The sequence below is a fragment of the Mustela putorius genome, unplaced genomic scaffold, assembly GCF_011764305.1.
Source record: "Mustela putorius furo isolate JIRA1106 unplaced genomic scaffold, ASM1176430v1.1 tig00003942_pilon_pilon_pilon, whole genome shotgun sequence".
Classification (NCBI taxonomy): domain Eukaryota; kingdom Metazoa; phylum Chordata; class Mammalia; order Carnivora; family Mustelidae; genus Mustela; species Mustela putorius.
In genome coordinates, this window is record NW_025422087.1 from 1479479 (window position 1) to 1497582 (window position 18104).

The following is an 18104-nucleotide window of genomic DNA, read 5'->3' on the forward strand; positions in this document are numbered from 1 at the left end:
GTTCCAGGACATGGGGCAGGGGAGCATCTGGGAGAGGACATATGAGGGGCTGTGGGCAGCCTCCCCAATGCTCTATGGTCACTCCCAGGGCCCCGACGTCATCACTGCTGGCTTGTCCTCCTCATGATTTCAGGTCTCATCTATAGAATCCCAGATTCCTTCTTTCCAAAGCAATGCTTCTCCCTAATGAAGACAGCATAAAGGAGCCAGCAGCCAGTCCCCTAAAAATGTGGGTAAAGCGTGTTCCAGTGTTGGTGTTTACAGGAATCATTCCTAAAGAAACAGACATTTATGGCACAGACGTGCTTATCGCTTACACTTTGAGAGTCAAATAACTGGAAATGAATTAGTTGTTCAACAGAGGGGTTTCCTGAATGCTGTCACTGAGAATGCCCAAGGGGACAGAGCGACAGTGTCTGTCCACTGAGGGGACATAAGGAAGAACAAGAGCACAGCCCCGGAACCTTCCCCGGCCCACTCTGTCACATACATGTGCGCACATGTGCACACGCACACACACACACGCACACACACACACACACACTACACTGAGGGTAAGGCGGAGAAGTAGGATGCCGTGTATTATAGGGGATTGTTCATTGGTAGAAGGAACATGCCTTCCTTTTTTCATCTTTAAATCATTATTGACTAAATAAACATAGTCTGGATAAAGCCTAAAGAACTCTTTTATGACCTAACTTGTTAGCAAGAAATGAGAATATTGAAGATATAATTTTAATATTTGATAATATGCCCATTAGAATAGTTGAAACGTAGACTATCCAGAAAAATGAAAGCATGTAAAGGTGTCTCATGGACCCAGACATTTCGCTCATGGTTTCTGCTTTTCAAGGCATGCTTCTAAATGGGAAACCTAGCTCAGAATGAAAATAGTTCATTTGTGTGTCCTGGTTGCAGGGGTTACAAGTTGTGGGCCTTTGTGATCCAGGCAGTGACATCACTGCCTGTGATCCCCTACCGGGGCCCACTCCTGGTTGGACCCCTACACGAACAGTGCTCCGGTCTGCCATCTCCTCTTCCCCCTTCTGCATGCAAGGACACATCTCATCTGTACACAGTGACCCCAACACACCCCTCGGAACAGGCCCCCAGGGAAGGTCTGGGAGCAGCCAGTGCCCCAGCTTGCAAACACACCTGGTTTCAGACACAAGTCTCTATGCTTACCTGGTTTGGACCTTAGATAAGCCATTGTGCCTGACAGGGATGGTCTTCTCTGCAAAATATGGATGAATCCAGCATGTCTTTCTATCAGATGTCCACAGGCATAGGTTGAATAATAGCTCTGATGTTAGAGGAGTGCTGTCACAGGTAGGAAATACCTCCCAATTTCCTCCCTCCTATCAACTTCTTGGAATCTGCTACTAATCAGATCCCACCCCACAGTCCCTCCTGGGGTGTGTGTGTGTTTGTGTGCACAAGCACACTCGCTCCTGAGTGCACACATGTCTTCATCGGTGCTCATATTCTGGAGTCCCAGAAGACGACAGCCCCACCTACAAAGGGCTGGGTAGTAGCTTCTCAAGAACTTAGGCTTCGAATTTTCAATGAAATCCCTTAGTAAGGGACTGGCCTTGGCCCTTGGCCCTTGGCCCTTGGGTGGGAACAAGTTATGCGGATGATAGGGCTATGGATACATCCGAGGGGAGGCACCTACCTGAAGGAGCCTCCTGGAAAGTTTCCATCGACAGACAGGTGCTTGATTGAAACATTTAGGTGTTTACCCCTGTCTGGGACATTCCTGACTTAAAAGTGTTCAAAGGGTGAAGTGGGGTGATATCCCAGGTGTGACAGCATGATCTCAGTATCCTGGTGGTCCGCAGAAGACCAGGTGGGCCCTGAATGCTTCAGAGTTCCCAGACATCAGTTAGGGAAAATGGCTGAAAACCATGAAGCTACATCCCAGCTTTCTACTCTGTAAAGCCCTGTACTCCGAATCACAGCATAGTTGGGTGATCACTTACCTGGGAGTGGTCTAGAAGAAGCAGAAGCCTTGGCGAGACCTCCGACACCTCGCAGTTGGTCAGTATGATCTTCATAGTCATCCTATGAGATGGTAGGGCAGGTGTTAGGACCATTTCACAGATGAGGAGACTGAGGCTGGCAGGCAGAATAACAGCCCACCAGTGGCCCAGTAACTGCACAGACAGGAGTTACTGACGACGACCTCAATTAGAGCATCAGATCAAGGGGACTCCCCTTCCCGACTTTGTGGGAGGAGAGAGATCTCAGCAAGGTTGGGCTTGGCAGGGTCAGGGGGTCACAGCCAGAGGATCCTGAGGGTGTGGATGAGCTCTGTCCAGTGCCAAAGGCCCTGGTTGAGGCTCTGTTCATCCTGCAGCTTCCATGAGCAGCCGATGTGCATTGTAAAGGCCTCTCTTGCTCATACAGTTCAAGTGGCTCTGCTCTTGCCACAAAAACTCCATCTGCATGAACACTTGTCTGTCACCCACTGACCGGCTGTCCTTCAAGGTTCCTCCCTGAGAGGATGGGGTTCAGCCAGGAAGGACAGGGAGCAAGCCGAGAGGAGTGGCATGGCCTGTGCACCTCTGCTGGCCTGGAGCAGGGTCTTGTTGCTCCAGTGAGAGTCTGGGTGATTGAGCCCGGGGGGCTGGAGTGGTTGGAGCATGTCACCGGACAGGGCATGGGTGAGGTGTGTTCCAGGACATGGGGCAGGGGAGCATCTGGGAGAGGACATATGAGGGGCTGTGGGCAGCCTCCCCAATGCTCTATGGTCACTCCCAGGGCCCCGACGTCATCACTGCTGGCTTGTCCTCCTCATGATTTCAGGTCTCATCTATAGAATCCTGGATCCCTCCTTTCCAAAGCAATGCTTCTCCCTAATGAAGACAGCATAGAGGAGCCAGCAGCCAGTCCCCTAAAAATGTGGGTAAAGTGTGTTTCGGTGTTGGTGTTTATAGGAATCATTTCTAAAAAAAACAGACATTTATGACACAGACATGCTTATCACTTACATTATGAGAGTCAAATAACTGGATATGAATTAGTTGCTCAACAGAGGGGGTTCCTGAATGCTGTCACTGAGAATGCCCAAGGGGACAGAGCGACAGTGTCAGTCCACTGAGGGGACGTTAGGTAGAACAAGAACAGAGCCCCTGAACTTTCCCTGTCCCACTCTGTCACAAACATGTGCGCACACCCCCCCCCACACACACACGCTACACTTAGAGGGAAAGGCAGAGAAGGCCGCCGTGTGTGATGGGGGATTATTCCTTGGTAGAAGGAACGTGCCTTTTTTTTTTTTCATGTTTAAATTATTATTGACTAAATAGATATAGTCTGAATAAAACCTAAAGACCTCTTGATGACCTAACTTGTTAGCAAGAAAGGAGAATATTTAAGATATGATTTTAATATTTGATAAGATGCCCATCAGAATAGTTGAAACGCAGACTACCCGGGAAATTGAAAGCATGTAAAGGTGTCTCATGGACCCAGACATTTCTCTCGGGGTTTCTGCTTTTCAAGGCATGCTTCTAAATGGGAAACCTAGCTCAGAATGAAAATAGTTCATGTGGGGGCTTCCCGTGGTCTCTGTTCTTTCAGGAACATTCCTATGTAATAAAATGTTATTTGTATAACAAAGTTTGAAAAGAGGGGAATCACACTTCTGTTCTGCAGACACACACAGAAGGCCATACTGTAGGATTCCAGGCAGAGGAAAATCCAAGTGGAGGTGAAGTGGCCGAGACAGAGAGCAGAGCAGCGGTTGCAGGGACTGGGCGAGGGACAGAGCAGTGAGCGATGAGGAGCGCGGGTGTCTCTGTGACAGAAACGTCGTAGAATGACATGGTTGTGCAACACCCTGAATGGACCTAATGAAACCTCCATATCCCACTGCAAAGAATGCAAGTAAAATGTTATGTAAACTCAAGTTCTACTGTCTTTAATTAAATCTAGTATGTAATTATATACATACACACAAAAGAGAAGAAATACAAAAAAAGCAATAAGGGGGATGGGAAAGACACGCTTTCTGGTTGTAGCAAGCACGAGGTGCTCCTCGGGAGCGAAGCATGCTTGCTCCACGGAGGCAGGGGGCGGCAGCTCGGGGACCGAGCCTGCTTGCTCCACGGAGGCAGGGGGCGGCAGCTCGGGGACCGAGCCTGCTTGCTCCACGGAGGCAGGGGGCGGCAGCTCGGGGACCGAGACTGCTTGCTCCACGGAGGCAGGTGGCGGCAGCTCGGGGACCGAGCCTGCTTGCTCCACGGAGGAAGGTGGCGGCAGCTCGGGGACCGAGACTGCTTGCTCCACGGAGGCAGGTGGCGGCAGCTCGGGGACCGAGCCTGCTTGCTCCACGGAGGAAGGTGGCGGCAGCTCGGGGACCGAGACTGCTTGCTCCACGGAGGCAGGTGGCGGCAGCTCGGGGACCGAGCCTGCTTGCTCCACGGAGGAAGGTGGCGGCAGCTCGGGGACCGAGACTGCTTGCTCCACGGAGGCAGGTGGCGGCAGCTCGGGGACCGAGCCTGCTTGCTCCACGGAGGCAGGGGGCGGCAGCTCGGGGGCCGAGCCTGCTTGCTCCACGGAGGCAGGGGGCGGCAGCTCGGGGGCAGGACCCTGCTGGTCATCCAGGAAAGTCAAAAGGCCTGGTGGCTCTTCCGTGGCAGAGAAGTGAACGAGGGCCCTGACGACCATCTGCCCTGGCCCCAACGGGTCAGGGGGGGGCACTGGTCTTCCTATCCCATAGTGAGCAGCCGCAGCAGGGATGGCGGGGACCAGCTCAGGCCCCAGAGGTGCAGCGGGTGCCAGAGTGGCTGCTGGAACAACTTCCCGAGACACATCCTGATCTGGCTCCGGGGCCGGTGATGTAGCTCCAAGAAGAGAAAGCATCATCAGCTTGGTTGACTTCCCTCTCGCCTTTCCCTTTCCCTACCACTCAGCGTGGCCTGTGTTCAAGACCCAGCCCCTGGAAGGTGTCCCCAACAGAAGCCCATGGGGACAGGGATCTGAGATAACTCACTCCTCTCGGCCCAACTACAATCTATGGAGGCTTCCTCAGGGTGGCCCACCCTGCCTCCTCCTCAGGCCCACATCAGTTAACCCCAGTCCTCCTCACCCCCAGCCTCTGGTTCTGTGGTCTCAGCGCGCTGCCTTTCTGGCAGCAGAAGCTGGGCACGGCGCAGCAGGTCCGAGCCAGGCGCATTGACCTGCAGGTAGGCCAGTAGAGCATGCAAGTTGGGATACTCTGGAGGCTGCACAAAATCCCCTGGATACCTTTCCACCCACATATCCAGGATGGCATAGACGGCCCTGGGGACAGACATAGAGGCAGAGAAGTCAGAGGACAGGGTATGCATCCAAACCAATATCCCAGGGAACCCCTGTGGGAACCTGGGCCCCTGGGCTTCCAGCTCCTGTCCGAGACCAGTCGGACTCCTTGTCCACCTGCGCCCTGGCAGTCAGTCCCGCCTGAGACAGGCCTGCTCCCACACGGCAGGCTGGCCAAAAGCCTCTGGGAGTGGGAGTCCTTGGTCAATGGGGGGAGCATTTCTGGACTTTTTAGGGGAGCTGGACACACTCCTCAGTCTGTCTCCTTGCCCATGAGCCATTTGAATTCAACTGCATGTGTCCAGGGAGGGGTGGTGTCTGGCCTCTTAATTACCCTCACTGCACTCGCCTCTGCTCCGTGAAGATCCAACCGAGGAGGGAACAAAGGGACTCTGTCTCTAGCCAAGCCTTCCCAGGACCCTCCCCATACCTCCACCGTTACCTCCTCTGCCCAGTCACTAGGTGCCATGAGAGTGGGTCTGTTTCCACTGACACTCACCTCCCACAGGGTGTGGGATGCCTGCTGCTCCCTGGGCTCTACTGGGTCACCACTCTCCCTGAGCCCCCTCTGAGCACCGAGTGCAGGTGCCAACAGACTGCTGTGCGATGCTTCCTAAATCCTGCGTTCTGGGTCCCAGAATTGGGGCAGAGAGAGGGCTGGGAGGGGGCAGGGATGGAGCATGACCCACTCAGGGGTTGAAGCTGTCCTCCATGCCCCTCTGCTCACACACCTACCCCAGCTCCCCAGGGCACCTTCCCAGTTTTCCAGTAGAAGCTCTCAGACCTTTACCGTAAAGCAGGAATCACAGAGGTGTGCGTGAAGGTCCAGTAGCCCCTCGAACTCACAGTACCCTTACTGCCCTGCTGGAGAGGGAAGGCCCTCCTGGAGCAGCCAAAGCTTACTCACATGTTGCGCTGGTCCTGGGGTCCGCCGACCTCGTCATACGTGGAGTAAACACATCCGAATCTAGAGGAGGCCAGGGGGCATCACATGAGATGTCTGTGGATGTTGGCTCTCTCACCGCCTGACCCTCGACTAGCCTGCAGCCCTGGGGTGCTCTCTGTTCTGTGCAGGGATCCCATTCAGCTCCGAGACAATCGCCTCCACCTACTGGGGCTTCCTGAATGCTTGCTGAATGAAAGGGCCCCAACCAGCCCATCACCGACATCTGAGTTGCCCTGGCCCCTGCTCACCCTCAGGGTTGCCTGCTCTGGATTCACCCACACACAGTCCCCAGAAGGAATCTCAGATCTCCCTTTCAGTGGCAAAGGAGCCCAGCTCAAGATCACAGTGAGAGTCAGGAATGAGGCAGAGGTTTCATCATGAGGGGCACGGGAATGTTCAAAGAGCATGCCCACAGGCCCAACAACAGACTTCTCCACTGGCGCAGGCTACCAAGTGTTCTTTCCCTACAAGACCCCACTGAATCCCTATAATACCTCTGCCCCAGTTAGGAGCAAGGGAAGCTTGGGGAAGCTTGGGGTCCTGCCAAGTCTCACAACCAGGCATTGGCCAAATCCCACGGAGCAGTTAGGGGCAGGGGAGGGTGCTCACCTTGCAAAGAGGAGGCCCAGCACCTCCTGGGTGGTAGCAAGGGTGCGATGTATTTCGAGAAACATGTGAACATAGTTTAGATCTTCTTTTAGGACGGCAGTCACCAGGTAATCTATTATGGCCTCCAATGAACTGGCACGAGTGTTCCATAGTATCAAGGTCTTATTCCTCTTCCTGGTTGAGCCATTTTCCCCCTGAGGTGAATCAGAGGAGACATGAGTCAGTGCTGTGGCCACCAGGAGGGTTGGGGCTTGGAGGGCAGAATGAGCCCCCAGATCTCAGGAACTTCTACAAGAGGTGGGACAAGAGAGCCCAGAGTCTGAAAAAGAATCGGGTGACTCAGTGTCTCATTGGGTTCAGCCTAAGACTCTTGGTTTTGCTTCAGGTCATGCTCTCCCTGTCCTGAGGCTGCGTTCCTCGTAGGGCTGTGTCCATAGGGCAGTGTCTGCTTGAGGATTCTGTCTCTCCCTCTGCTTCTCCCCACTCTCCCCCTGCCTCCCTCTCAATCCATCAATCAACCAATCAATTAAGAACCCTTTAAGGAAGGGGTGTCTGGGTGGCTCAATGGGTTAAAGCCTCTGCCTTTGGCTTAGGTCATGATCTCAGGGTCCTGGGATCGAGCCCCGCAACGGGCTCTCTACTCGGTGGGGAGCCTACTTCCCCTCTCTGTCTCAGCCTGCCTCTCTGCCTACTTGTGATCACTGTCTGTCAAATAAAGAAATAAAATGAAAAAAAAAAAAGAAAGAAAGAAAGAAAGAAAGAAAGAAACCTTAAAGGAAAAGAGAAAATGTTCTTGGTATCCATACAAAGAATTGAAGAAAATGATGTCTGAACTTGCTAGTATCTCAGGTCCTTTTGTGAGCGGAGTATTGGTAGCACGTCCCTGCATGAGTGGCATGGATCCTGTGATTTCTGATGACATAGCCCCATTGTTTTTATTTTTTTGAAAGATTTTTTATTTATTTTTTTGACAGAGAGAGAGAGGTCACAAGTAGGCAGAGAGGCAGCCAGACAGAGAGGGGGAAGCAGACTCCCCGCTGAACAGAGACCCCCCCCCACAACGTGGGCCTCGATCCCAGGATCGTGAGACCATGACCTGAGCTGCAGGCAGAGGCTGAACCCCCTGAGCCACCCCGGCACCCAACATATCTCATTCTTGAGATGAGAACACAGACGTTTTAGGTGAGAGGGCTTAGGATAGGAGGGCACGGAGGCTGTAGGATGCAGCACTGTTCATTAGCCACAGAAGGGGATTATATCCAGTCCTGCCCCTGTAAAGGGCTAGATGCCGGTGATAAATGACTGGCCTTCTGGACTGCCGTGCAGGGCAGTGAGGCCCCTGTTCCTCACCCTAGAAGCCCCAAAGATGTGTTCCATCAAAACAAAAGCACAGAGCAAGAGACAGAGTACCATGGGCCCCATGTCCCTTTGGATCAGAATCTCCCAACTCACTCTTGCAAATGATCATTTGCAAGATTTGTATAACCTGAGGAAGGAATGTTGGGCCAATGGAGACACCTGGGAGCATGAGTTAGGAAAATGCCTAGGCCAGGGCAAAAGGAGTCTAGATCAACGGGATGAGACCTGGTCTAAAGTCTCTTTAATGATACTCCTATAAGTATGTGGACAATGGCAGTGCTTCTGTCCAAGGCGTGGGCAGGACCATGAGGGCCAGTTTGGGGAAGAGATGGGATGCAGATTCACGGGAGTACAGGACTCTAGGAGGCCAGGCTGGCTTCTCGGAAGTGGGGCCCTTGGTGCGGCATGGGCGCCCCAGGGGTTGGGTCTCCCCAGCACCTGCACTCACCCCTGAGAGCCAGCGCCAGACTCTGTTGGCCCTGTGCGGCTTCTTGTCTTTTGGGGAAGGAGAGCAGCGGATGTCAACATTCATCTCCTGCACCATGTCCTCTGGAGCGTTCTGTAAAGACAGTGCCCGGCAGCCAGGCAGGAGACCTTAGAGCCCTGTCTGGAGGCGTTTGCTAGTCTTTAGACCCAGGGCGCTCCATTCCAGACACACCACAGCCCAGGTGGCAGAGCCCTCCCCCAAGGAGAGAAACGTGGCCCAGCTTCAGGGCCTTGGATGTGCTCTGGCACAGCTAAGAGGCACCTCAGGAATCCCCGGTGCACCCAGCCCACCATGACATTGGTGTGAACAAGAAGGGATCACCAGGGTATCCACTGTGCTCACCCTCCTCCAGCCCATGGGCGGGAACCCCTACATATCCCTCCTCCCCTCAAAGTCCAGAGGAAGGAATGGGGCTTCCCTAGGACGGTTCAGAGGGGTGGGCATCGCCTAGTCTCCTCAGTAGTAAGTACCTTATGGTGTCTCCCTCGAAACATCCTGAGGCATCGCGGGGGTGGTTTCAGCCAACTTCTGCAGCAAGGGAACAAGACATTTTCCTGGGGGTTCTGGTACCCAGAGCCCCGGGATGTACGTAGACACGACGAAAACATCTTTCTGTGTCAGACGTTTCTGTCCAAATAGCCCTGATACCGGACTAGAGTGTGGGTCCTGGTTGCAGGGGTTACAAGCTGTGGGCCTTTGTGATCCAGGCAGTGACATCACTGCCTGTGATCCCCTACCGGGGCCCACTCCTGGTTGGACCCCTACATGAATAGTGCTCCGGTCTGCCATCTCCTCATCCCCCTTCTGCATGCAAGGCCACATCTTATCTGTACACAGTGACCCCAACACACCCCTCGGAACAGGCCCCCAGGGAAGGTCTGGGAGAAGCTAGGTCCCCAGCTTGCAAACACACCTGGTTTCAGACACAAGTCTCTATACTTACCTGGTTTGGACCTTAGATAAGCCGTTGTGCCTGACAGGGATGGTCCCTTCTCTGCAAAATACGGATGATTCCAGCATGTCTTTCTATCAGATGTCCACAGGCATAGGTTGGATAATAGCTATGATGTTAGAGGAGTGCTGTCACAGGTAGGAAATACCTCCCACCCAATTTCCTCCCTCCTATCAACTTCTTGGAATCTGCTACTAATCAGATCCCACCCCACAGTCCCTCCTGGGGGTGTGTGTGTGTTTGTGTGCACAAGCACACTCGCTCCTGTGTGCACACATGTGTTCATCAGTGCTCATATTCTGGAGTCCCAGAAGACGACAGCCCCACCTACAAAGGGCTGGGTAGTAGCTTCTCAAGAACTTAGGCTTCGAATTTTCAATGAAATCCCTTAGTAAGGGACTGACCTTGGCCCTTGGCCCTTGGCCCTTGGGTGGGAACAAGTTATGCGGATGATAGGGCTATGGATACATCCAAGGGGAGGCACCTACCTGAAGGAGCCTACTGCAAAGTTTCCATCGACAGCCAGGTGCATGATTGAAACACTTAGGTGTCTACCCCTGTCTGGGACAATCCTGGCTTAAAAGTGTTCAAGGGGTGAAGTGGGGTGATATCCCAGGGGTGACAGCATGATCTCAGGATCCCGGTGGTCCCCAGAAGACCAGGTGGGGCCCGAATGCTTCAGAGATCCCAGACATCAGTTAGGGAAAATGGCTGAAAACCATGAAGCTATGTCCTGGCTTTCTACTCTGTAAAGCCCTGTACTCCGAATCACAGCATAGTTGGGTGATCACTTTCCTGGGAGAGGTCCAGAAGAAGCAGGAGCTTGGTGAGACCTCTGACACCTCGCAGGTCTGGTGTTGGTCTGTGTCACTGGAATCCATAGAACCTGGAGTGGGTGGTTCCCACCTCCTGGGTGGCTCTGCTGGTTAAGCAACTGCTTTCAGCTCAGGTCATGATCCCGGATTCCTGGGATCGAATCCCACATAGGGCTTCAGCTCCATGGGGAGTCTGCTTCTCCCTCTGACCTTCTCCGCTCTCATGCACTCCCTCACTCAAATAAATAAAATCTTTAAAAATAAAACAAAACAAAACAATTGGAACTGGAACTCAGTCACGTGCCTACGATAAAAATGCCTCGTCCCTGGCAGGGTGAACGCAGAGTTCTGACAGAATCCGAGGAGATAAGACCGGTGGAATGTTTTTTTCTGTGCGGGCTCACTGAAGAGCTGGGTGTGAATTTTCAGCTCCACGGTAGGGAGCAGGGTGCGGTGACAGTCACCTCAGCCATTGGTGCTGCAAGCCTTCAGGGAGTAAAACAGCGGCACTTGCTGGAACCCAGGGCCCGTCTCTGCTGCTTGGGCCAGCTGCAGTCGCACCAGGGGAAGTCCACCTGAGGATCAGGGCAAGAGCCCCTCCCCTAGAAGGCCATCACGAACAGCTCACCCCTCTCAAGTTCACTGATCAGAGAGGGCTGCAAAGCTGCAGAGCTCAGGGAAATCACTAGGTAGCATTCTTTGTATTTTTATTTTGTAGGCTTTTGTTTATTTTTTTCAGGTTTTTCTTACTTTCATCTCCTTTTAAAGAATTCTTATTTGAAAGAGAATGTGTGGGGGGGTGTGGTTGGGCAGAGGCAGAGAATCTTTTTTATTTCTTTATCTTTTTAAGATTTTATTTATTTATTTGACAGAGAGAGATCACAAGCAGGCAGAGAGGCAGGCAGAGAGAGAGCGGAGGAAGCAGGCTCCCCGCTGAGCAGAGAGCCCGACGCGGGACTCGATCCCAGGACCCTGAGATCATGACCCGAGCCGAAGGCAGCGGCCTAACCCACTGAGCCACCCAGGCGCCCCAGCGGCAGAGAATCTTCAAGCAGACCCCCTGCTGAGCACAGAGTCCAACTCAGGGCAGGATCCCAGGACTCAAAAGATCAAGACCTGAGCTGAAACTCAACAACTGAGCCACCCAGGCTCCCCTCCAAGAGTAGCCTTAAGTCAGAAGAAATTAAAATTAGATCAATCCTAAATATGCATGAATTTTTAAAAAGAGTAGGAGAAGGAAGAGAAAGAAGAAAGCCAAGAGCAGCGAGAGAGTAGTCAAGGAGTAATATGAATTTTACTAAAGTGTGTGGCAAAATGAGAAAGAAAGAAAGAAAGAAGAAAGAAAGAAAGAAAGAAAGAAAGAAAGAAAGAAAGAAAGAACTTTATTAGTAGTATCTCTGTGGTATGACCAAATGTGCTTTGTTTTTATAATACATACTTGACAAAATGTCTTCCTATTATTTAAAGCATGCATGAATTATTTCAATTTTAGTTTTAATATTTAAAGAAAGGGTGTTATATAATTTACTTTCTCAAATGTCTTAGGACTTCTGGCAGGAATCCTCCTCAACCACGCTGCATCGCCAAAGGTCTTGGAGGTGATCCTTGACTGTGTTCTCGAACATGAACCAGTAATAGTCGACATTCCTGCATCGTGTTTGTTTCTGTTATTGTCCTTGCCACAGTGAAAAGTACTTATTAATTTTCTTATGTACATATTAAGTGTCTCTTTCTGTCTCACTTATCAACTCAACCAAAAGGGCAGTCACCTTTTCTGTTTTTATTCACCAATATATAATCAATTGCCTAGCACAATGACACATGAGGTAGGAACTCAATAAATACCTTTGAATGAATAAATATATAAACCAAGAAAGTGAAATCGTATCACAGAGTTTGGAAGTGTAATCGAAGTGTAATCGAAAATGTATAAATGCAAATAAAAATTGATTCATTGGAGCAAATGGTTGCCAATTTGTCATCACAAAATGGGCCATTAGTGTCCAAATTGTTTTTTTTTTTTTTACTGCTTTCTCATTACTATTTTTCACTAAGATTTGCTATTCCCAAAACATAGCCGTATCATCTGGGAAAAGAATAAACAGTTGTTTCTGATGTAGTGTAAACTCGTGAAGCAGCACGAAGGTGAGGCAATTGATGCCCCCAGAGCACACGATGTCAGGAGACACTCACGCCTAGGTTTGCGCAAGCCTCATCCATGAACCTTCATGACCCTGAGCGAGTGCCTCCTTAAATTTTGTACCCTAGGGGCCTCCCTTGTCCCATTCTGGCATCTCTGTTAGTTTATCTATTATTTGTTCTTTCTATAAACTTATCCTTGGAAGAGAAAAGAGTGCATGTCCAGGCTATGTCAGCTTGCCAACAGCAGGTTCATGAATGTCCTTCTTTTCATACACAGATTTCTTTCCCATCTCTTGACTGCCTGCCAGACCCACAGAACAAAACCTCCAGGTTGGTTAGGGTGATCTCTTTCCTTTCCTCCAGTCCCATACTGCTCTTTGGGACCAAACTGACTGGCTGCACTAAACATTTTTGTTATCCAACCTTAGCTGGTGTGTAACGAGACTTGTTACTCTGCTCTTCTTCATCACTCTGTGCAGGCCAGAGTTTACCAATGAGGTGCTGGGTCTCAGTGCATAGACCCCTTTCTGTGCCTTCAACATACTTTATGTTAACTACTTCCCAACATTTAAAATTGCCAATTTTACAGGGGAGATACCATGATCACGAAGGTGGTTTTCCCAGGGCGAGGCTTATCCATTGCACTCCGGATGTGCTGACCCCTGCGATTTCCCCAAATGTGGGAAACTCGACTGCATAATTTGTGGTAGTGGGGGACTGCGTTCGCGCTTTTCCCTGAAAAAAAAAAATAAAATAAAATAAAATAAAATTGCCAATTTTACATGAAAATGCAGATGTACAAAATCTCAAAAAAATGGAAAAAAAACCACATTTTTCAAAAGATTTTCTTTTCTTCATTTTAGGAGAGAGAGGATGTGCACGTGCATGAGTTGGAGGAGGGGCAGAGGCAGAGGGAGAGGAACAGACACCTAAACAGACCCCATGCTAAGCAGGGAACCCTACATAAAGCTTAATCTCACCACCCAATCATGACCTTAGCCAAAACCAAGAGTTGGTGCTTAATCAACAGAGCTGCCCAGGTGCCCCCATACAACACATAAAAAAAAAAAAAAAAAAAAAAAAAAAAAAAGAAAATCTAACAAGATTTTTCTCAGTGTCTGTTTGTTAGGGAAAAAAATTTCCATGCCCCTCACAAATTAGAGAACTGGTTTAACATACATCTCCTGGAGACTTTCTTAACTTGGTTTGCTGACCTTCTTCGGGATGGGTTCTAGCAATTTGCTTTCCACACAGCCTCTTTCCTTGCTGAATATGCATCAGCAAATGCCTTCTGTGTACATTAACACTATTCCTCAAATACTTTCTCTCTATCTATACACAGGATATGGACTGTATATCTGACTTTGTTTGGACGGATCGGGCCATGGAACTAGTTCTAGCAATGAGTGACGAGTAGAAATTTTATGTTTCTTATGGCTGAGCATTTAATTGTTAGTGCGAGCCTTTAGAGATCTCATTTTCCCTCTTTAGTGACAGGGAACATGGAAGGTAAGTGAAGCTTTCTAGCCTGTGTTCCTCAGTGGCTTTAATGAACAGAATTCCCTGTCATTTTGCAATGGACATGTAGTAAGACCAAGAAATAAACTTTTGGGGACACTTGGGTGGCTCAGTCAGTTAAGCCACTGCCTTCGGCTCACGTCATGATTCCAGGGTCCTGGGATTGAGTTCTGCACTGGGCTCCTTGCTCAGTGGGGAGCCTGCTTCTCCCTCTGCCTGCTATTCCCCCTACTTGTGTTTTTTCTTTCTCTCTCTCTGACAAATAAATAAAATATTAAAAAAAAGAAGAAAGACGAAAGAAAGAAAGAAAGAAACTTTTGTTGGAACTGTTTGTTGTCACCACAAAACCTAGTCTATCTTGACTGATAGGATGCTCTTGGTCACATCTATAGTTTTGTTTCACCTTTCAGATTTAATCAAGCCCAATGTTTTAAGAAAATCAAAGGCAATTATGTCACAGATTGCCTTCTCAGAGTTCTAAGATCTGAGCAACAGAGAGAAAAAATAGCACCTGATGCAGCTATGTGGATGAGAAATGAATTTATAAAATTGACTTTCTATTCCAGAATGTTCTTTGCAATGATCATTGTTTTTCCTTTCGTAGAATATTAGGCAATTGTGTTAAACATGAAAATACACTCAGAGGTTTTTGTTTGTATTGTGTAAGTGATTTTCAGTATCATTATTAGGATTTTATAGAAATACTTTTGTAATATGTGTGGTTCCTATATTTCTTCATGAAATTTTATTAAAATCCAGTTTTTCCCAAAGAAACACATTTCTATTTAATGATGCAAATCAATGGAAAAAATAAGATGTGACACTCCAAAATTCACTTTACATGTCACTGTTAAAGGCATATATCTATTCCAAATGAGGAGATGCAATTCTAGTTCACATAGCCTCAGAAGTAATTAGATACTTCAACTAGTATTAATAATGCTACAACTATTCACGGGCGAAGATCAACAAACCCAGTCACACCTAGTTGAGGTGCTTTGGAATCAGAGGCAGAAGAGGGAGCAAGATTATGTGGGTCCCTGTTCTCTCTGCATCCTTCAGAGGAAGGCCTGCTGGACAGGGGGCTAAGAATGGACTTGACCATAGGGTTGGGTTCCTTCATAGAGGTTGGATTCCAATGCCATGGGAGGGAACATGGACAGCAGCCTTTCTCAAGGACTCCAGTGCCAAGCAGAGCAAGCTTGGGTGCCAGATATTCAGAGGACTGCTGGTTCCTGAGGAACTTGGGGGCCCCAGTGCAACTGAAAATTGACAGTGGGTGCAGCTTAACCCATTGGGAGAGGTGTAGCCACGAAAGGACACTCATGCAACAACCTGACTGCCCATACCCACACTGCCATGTCGTAGGCACCCATCACAGGCTAGCCAAAAATCTAGGTGCTTTATACTTGCTAGCTCTTACCTTCACTATCACCCTTTAAGATGGATATAATTATTTCTAATTTTACAGATGAGGAGAATGAGGCTCCAGGGAAGTTAGGTTACTTATCTAAAGTTAGCTGACTTCTAAATGGCAGAATCAGGATTTAAACCAGGTTGTGCTCTTTTCCTCTGTGTTTATTTATATGATATGATATTACCTGATACGATATTAAATAAATACAATAGGAAAATGGCTACTGAAAATACAATTCACAGTATTTTAAAGATACATAACTTTTTAAATAATCACTATATTGATCAAACTCCATCTTCAAAATGGACCCTCCCTTCCTCTAGCCAAGACACCAACAATGATGACACCTCTATTGATTTTTGCTAAAGAGTGGCACTTGAAACATTGGAGAGAACCTGGTGCTTGCCAGAAGTCAAGGCCTTGCACCGGTTCTGAAAAGATCTAAAAAATTTGAGAATGTGGAGTTGGTGGTTGTGGTGGTGGTGGTGGTGTGTGCGTGTGTGTTTATGTGTGTGTGTGTGTGTTGTAAGGAGGGATTGCCAGAATTGGGATTACAGTGAATAGTGAATGGTCTTGACTACTTTGGGGCATGAGATAACTCCAAATCCAAGGGTTCCCTCAGAAAATCCAGGGCCATTCAGATGGCCTTAAATATTTTGAAACGAGGGAGAGTACCCAAGACAAAGAGAGAAATCACTGGAAGCTCCTGTACTGACCTGTCAGGTCTCCTAAGACACTTGCAGCCAGTAACTACCCATAGTGAATTCTGAACTCCCTCAGAATTCAGGGGTGCAAGCTGAGGTTTAGTGACCTCTAAGAGCTGAGGCTCCAGCCAGGTGGGACATCTCCCCCACCCACCACAGGCAACTGTGTTCTTTAGAAAAGAGCAAGGGGCAGGAGCTCCAGACACCTGTTAACTACAGCCTGTTCTTCTCACGCCTCAGAACTCCATACATAAGAAAAATAAACTGGGTCATCGCTGCTGGTGTAGGGACTTTGTGTCAGGTTTTAGGGGAAAATGATGGGCTTTAATGTAGCAGGATGATCTGTCATCATTTTCTGGAAGCTAATTATAAGCCCGAAACCAGAACATCGCCGATTTTGGAATCTCCTCAGAGGATAACAGAAAGCTGACAAAGGCTAAATGGTCCAACATGCTGTGGCCTATATTCCTCAGCTATAAAATAAGAATATACGATGACTTGTTTGAAACTGGGCCACAATAACATATTGAAAGGTGTCATATAAACACGGAGCTGTAGAATCATGGACTCTCAGAAGGCCGACAAGAGCATTTGGTTCACCCTCCATTTACAGATAAGCACATGCTTATGTGGTCCAAGCAGAGGAGGGGCTATTCTCATTTCATTTTATAGTGCTTCCAAGAAGAATTCACACTGCTGTTAGTCTATTTTGAAAGTCCACATCTTAAGAAATGCCTCCCGATGCTGTCTTAATTTCCACAGATTGCATCCCTTGAATGACCTCTTCTAGTGTCATTGGGCATCCCTGGTACCCTTGTTGGACTCACTGTGCTGAGTTGGGATATCCCTCTTGTTGCTGCCCCAGGTAGGGGCCATGCCTCTGAAGCAGGAGGTCAACATCTCTGGAGAGAAGAGGTAATCCCAAGATCTTCAGCAGGAAAGAAGAACATGGAGGGTGGGGGAGACAGCTCTGGCTCTCGGGGCCACAATCCCTCAGGAATAGACCTCGAAGCCTCTACAGATACTTAAAGGACTCCCAGAACGTAAGGGTTATCCAAAGGTCTCTCCCATGGGGGCAGTCCAGGAGCTAGGTCAAGAGGTGTCCATGCAAAGGACCTCAGGACAAACAGGTGATGGCTTTATGTCATAAACCAGACTATCAGTGTATATTGCTAAGTGTGCTTTATTGTCCCAAGACTTTACTCCAGATCCCCCGGGGCAAGAATTTTCTTTTCTCTTCTCCTAGAAGGGAATTTGTGGAAATGTTGGGCTGCACTGTATCATAGCATTTCTTCTGTGAGAATATTGGCTGTTTTCCCCATTGATCATGCCGGCGCAGATGCTTCCTTGTCCTTCTCTAAGCTCTTCATTCACTCAACAAGCATTTCATGAGCACTTACAATGGGCTAAGTGTTGAGAATCTAGCTGTGAGCACAATACACCTGGTATCTGTCCTCAGGGAGGGTACAGTGGACAGAGATCAGACTCCCCCGCTCCTGAGACTGGGATCCTCCTATCTCTTCACTGCCCCTCCTCACATTCCACTCCGCCCTCCGACTGGGACACTAGCTTACTGACCAGGGTAAAGTATCCTCTCCCTGGAGATTTCCTGTTGCCTACACCAGGACCTTCTCATTGTATGTGCTCTCTTCGTATCTCTGAATGCTGGGGGACTCCCAGGAAGACAACCCTGCACTTGCTAGGTGATGTTCGGAAAGTACATGGTTCATTCAGCAAGTACCAGACTGTTAGCCAGCTGTGTGGATGCTGGGCTGCTTCTGGACCAGGAATTAATTGCCCCCGTCAAGACTGGCCGGTTTCAAGACAGTCCTAATTGACGAGGGAAGC

The 18104-nt window shown here is 49.1% G+C and overlaps 1 protein-coding gene, 1 long non-coding RNA gene and 1 other non-coding gene across 4 annotated transcripts in view; 1 reads left to right on the forward strand and 2 right to left on the reverse strand.

The window, feature by feature from the left end:
• Positions 1-8668: 8668 nt before the first annotated feature.
• LOC123389051 lies at positions 8669-12220 on the reverse strand. 2 transcript variants are annotated; one of them, XR_006603584.1, is made up of 4 exons: positions 12004-12220; positions 9652-9769; positions 9179-9236; positions 8669-8780 (listed from the first exon to the last, which is right to left on the reverse strand). It is a non-coding gene; the product is annotated as an uncharacterized LOC123389051 (long non-coding RNA). The 2 variants fall into 2 exon arrangements; XR_006603583.1 differs by lacking the exon at positions 12004-12220 and adding an exon at positions 10149-11252.
• A 971-nt stretch (positions 12221-13191) lies between these two features.
• Positions 13192-13355, forward strand: LOC123389058. Its single transcript, XR_006603596.1, has one exon. It is a non-coding gene; the product is annotated as a U1 spliceosomal RNA (small nuclear RNA).
• Positions 13212-18104, reverse strand: part of LOC123389044 (ligand of Numb protein X 2-like) — a 59467-nt gene continuing 54574 nt past the window's right edge. Inside the window, 1 exon segment of the mRNA XM_045069671.1 lies at positions 13212-13352. Coding sequence (XP_044925606.1) covers positions 13250-13352 — 103 coding nt within the window. The 3' untranslated portion in view covers positions 13212-13249.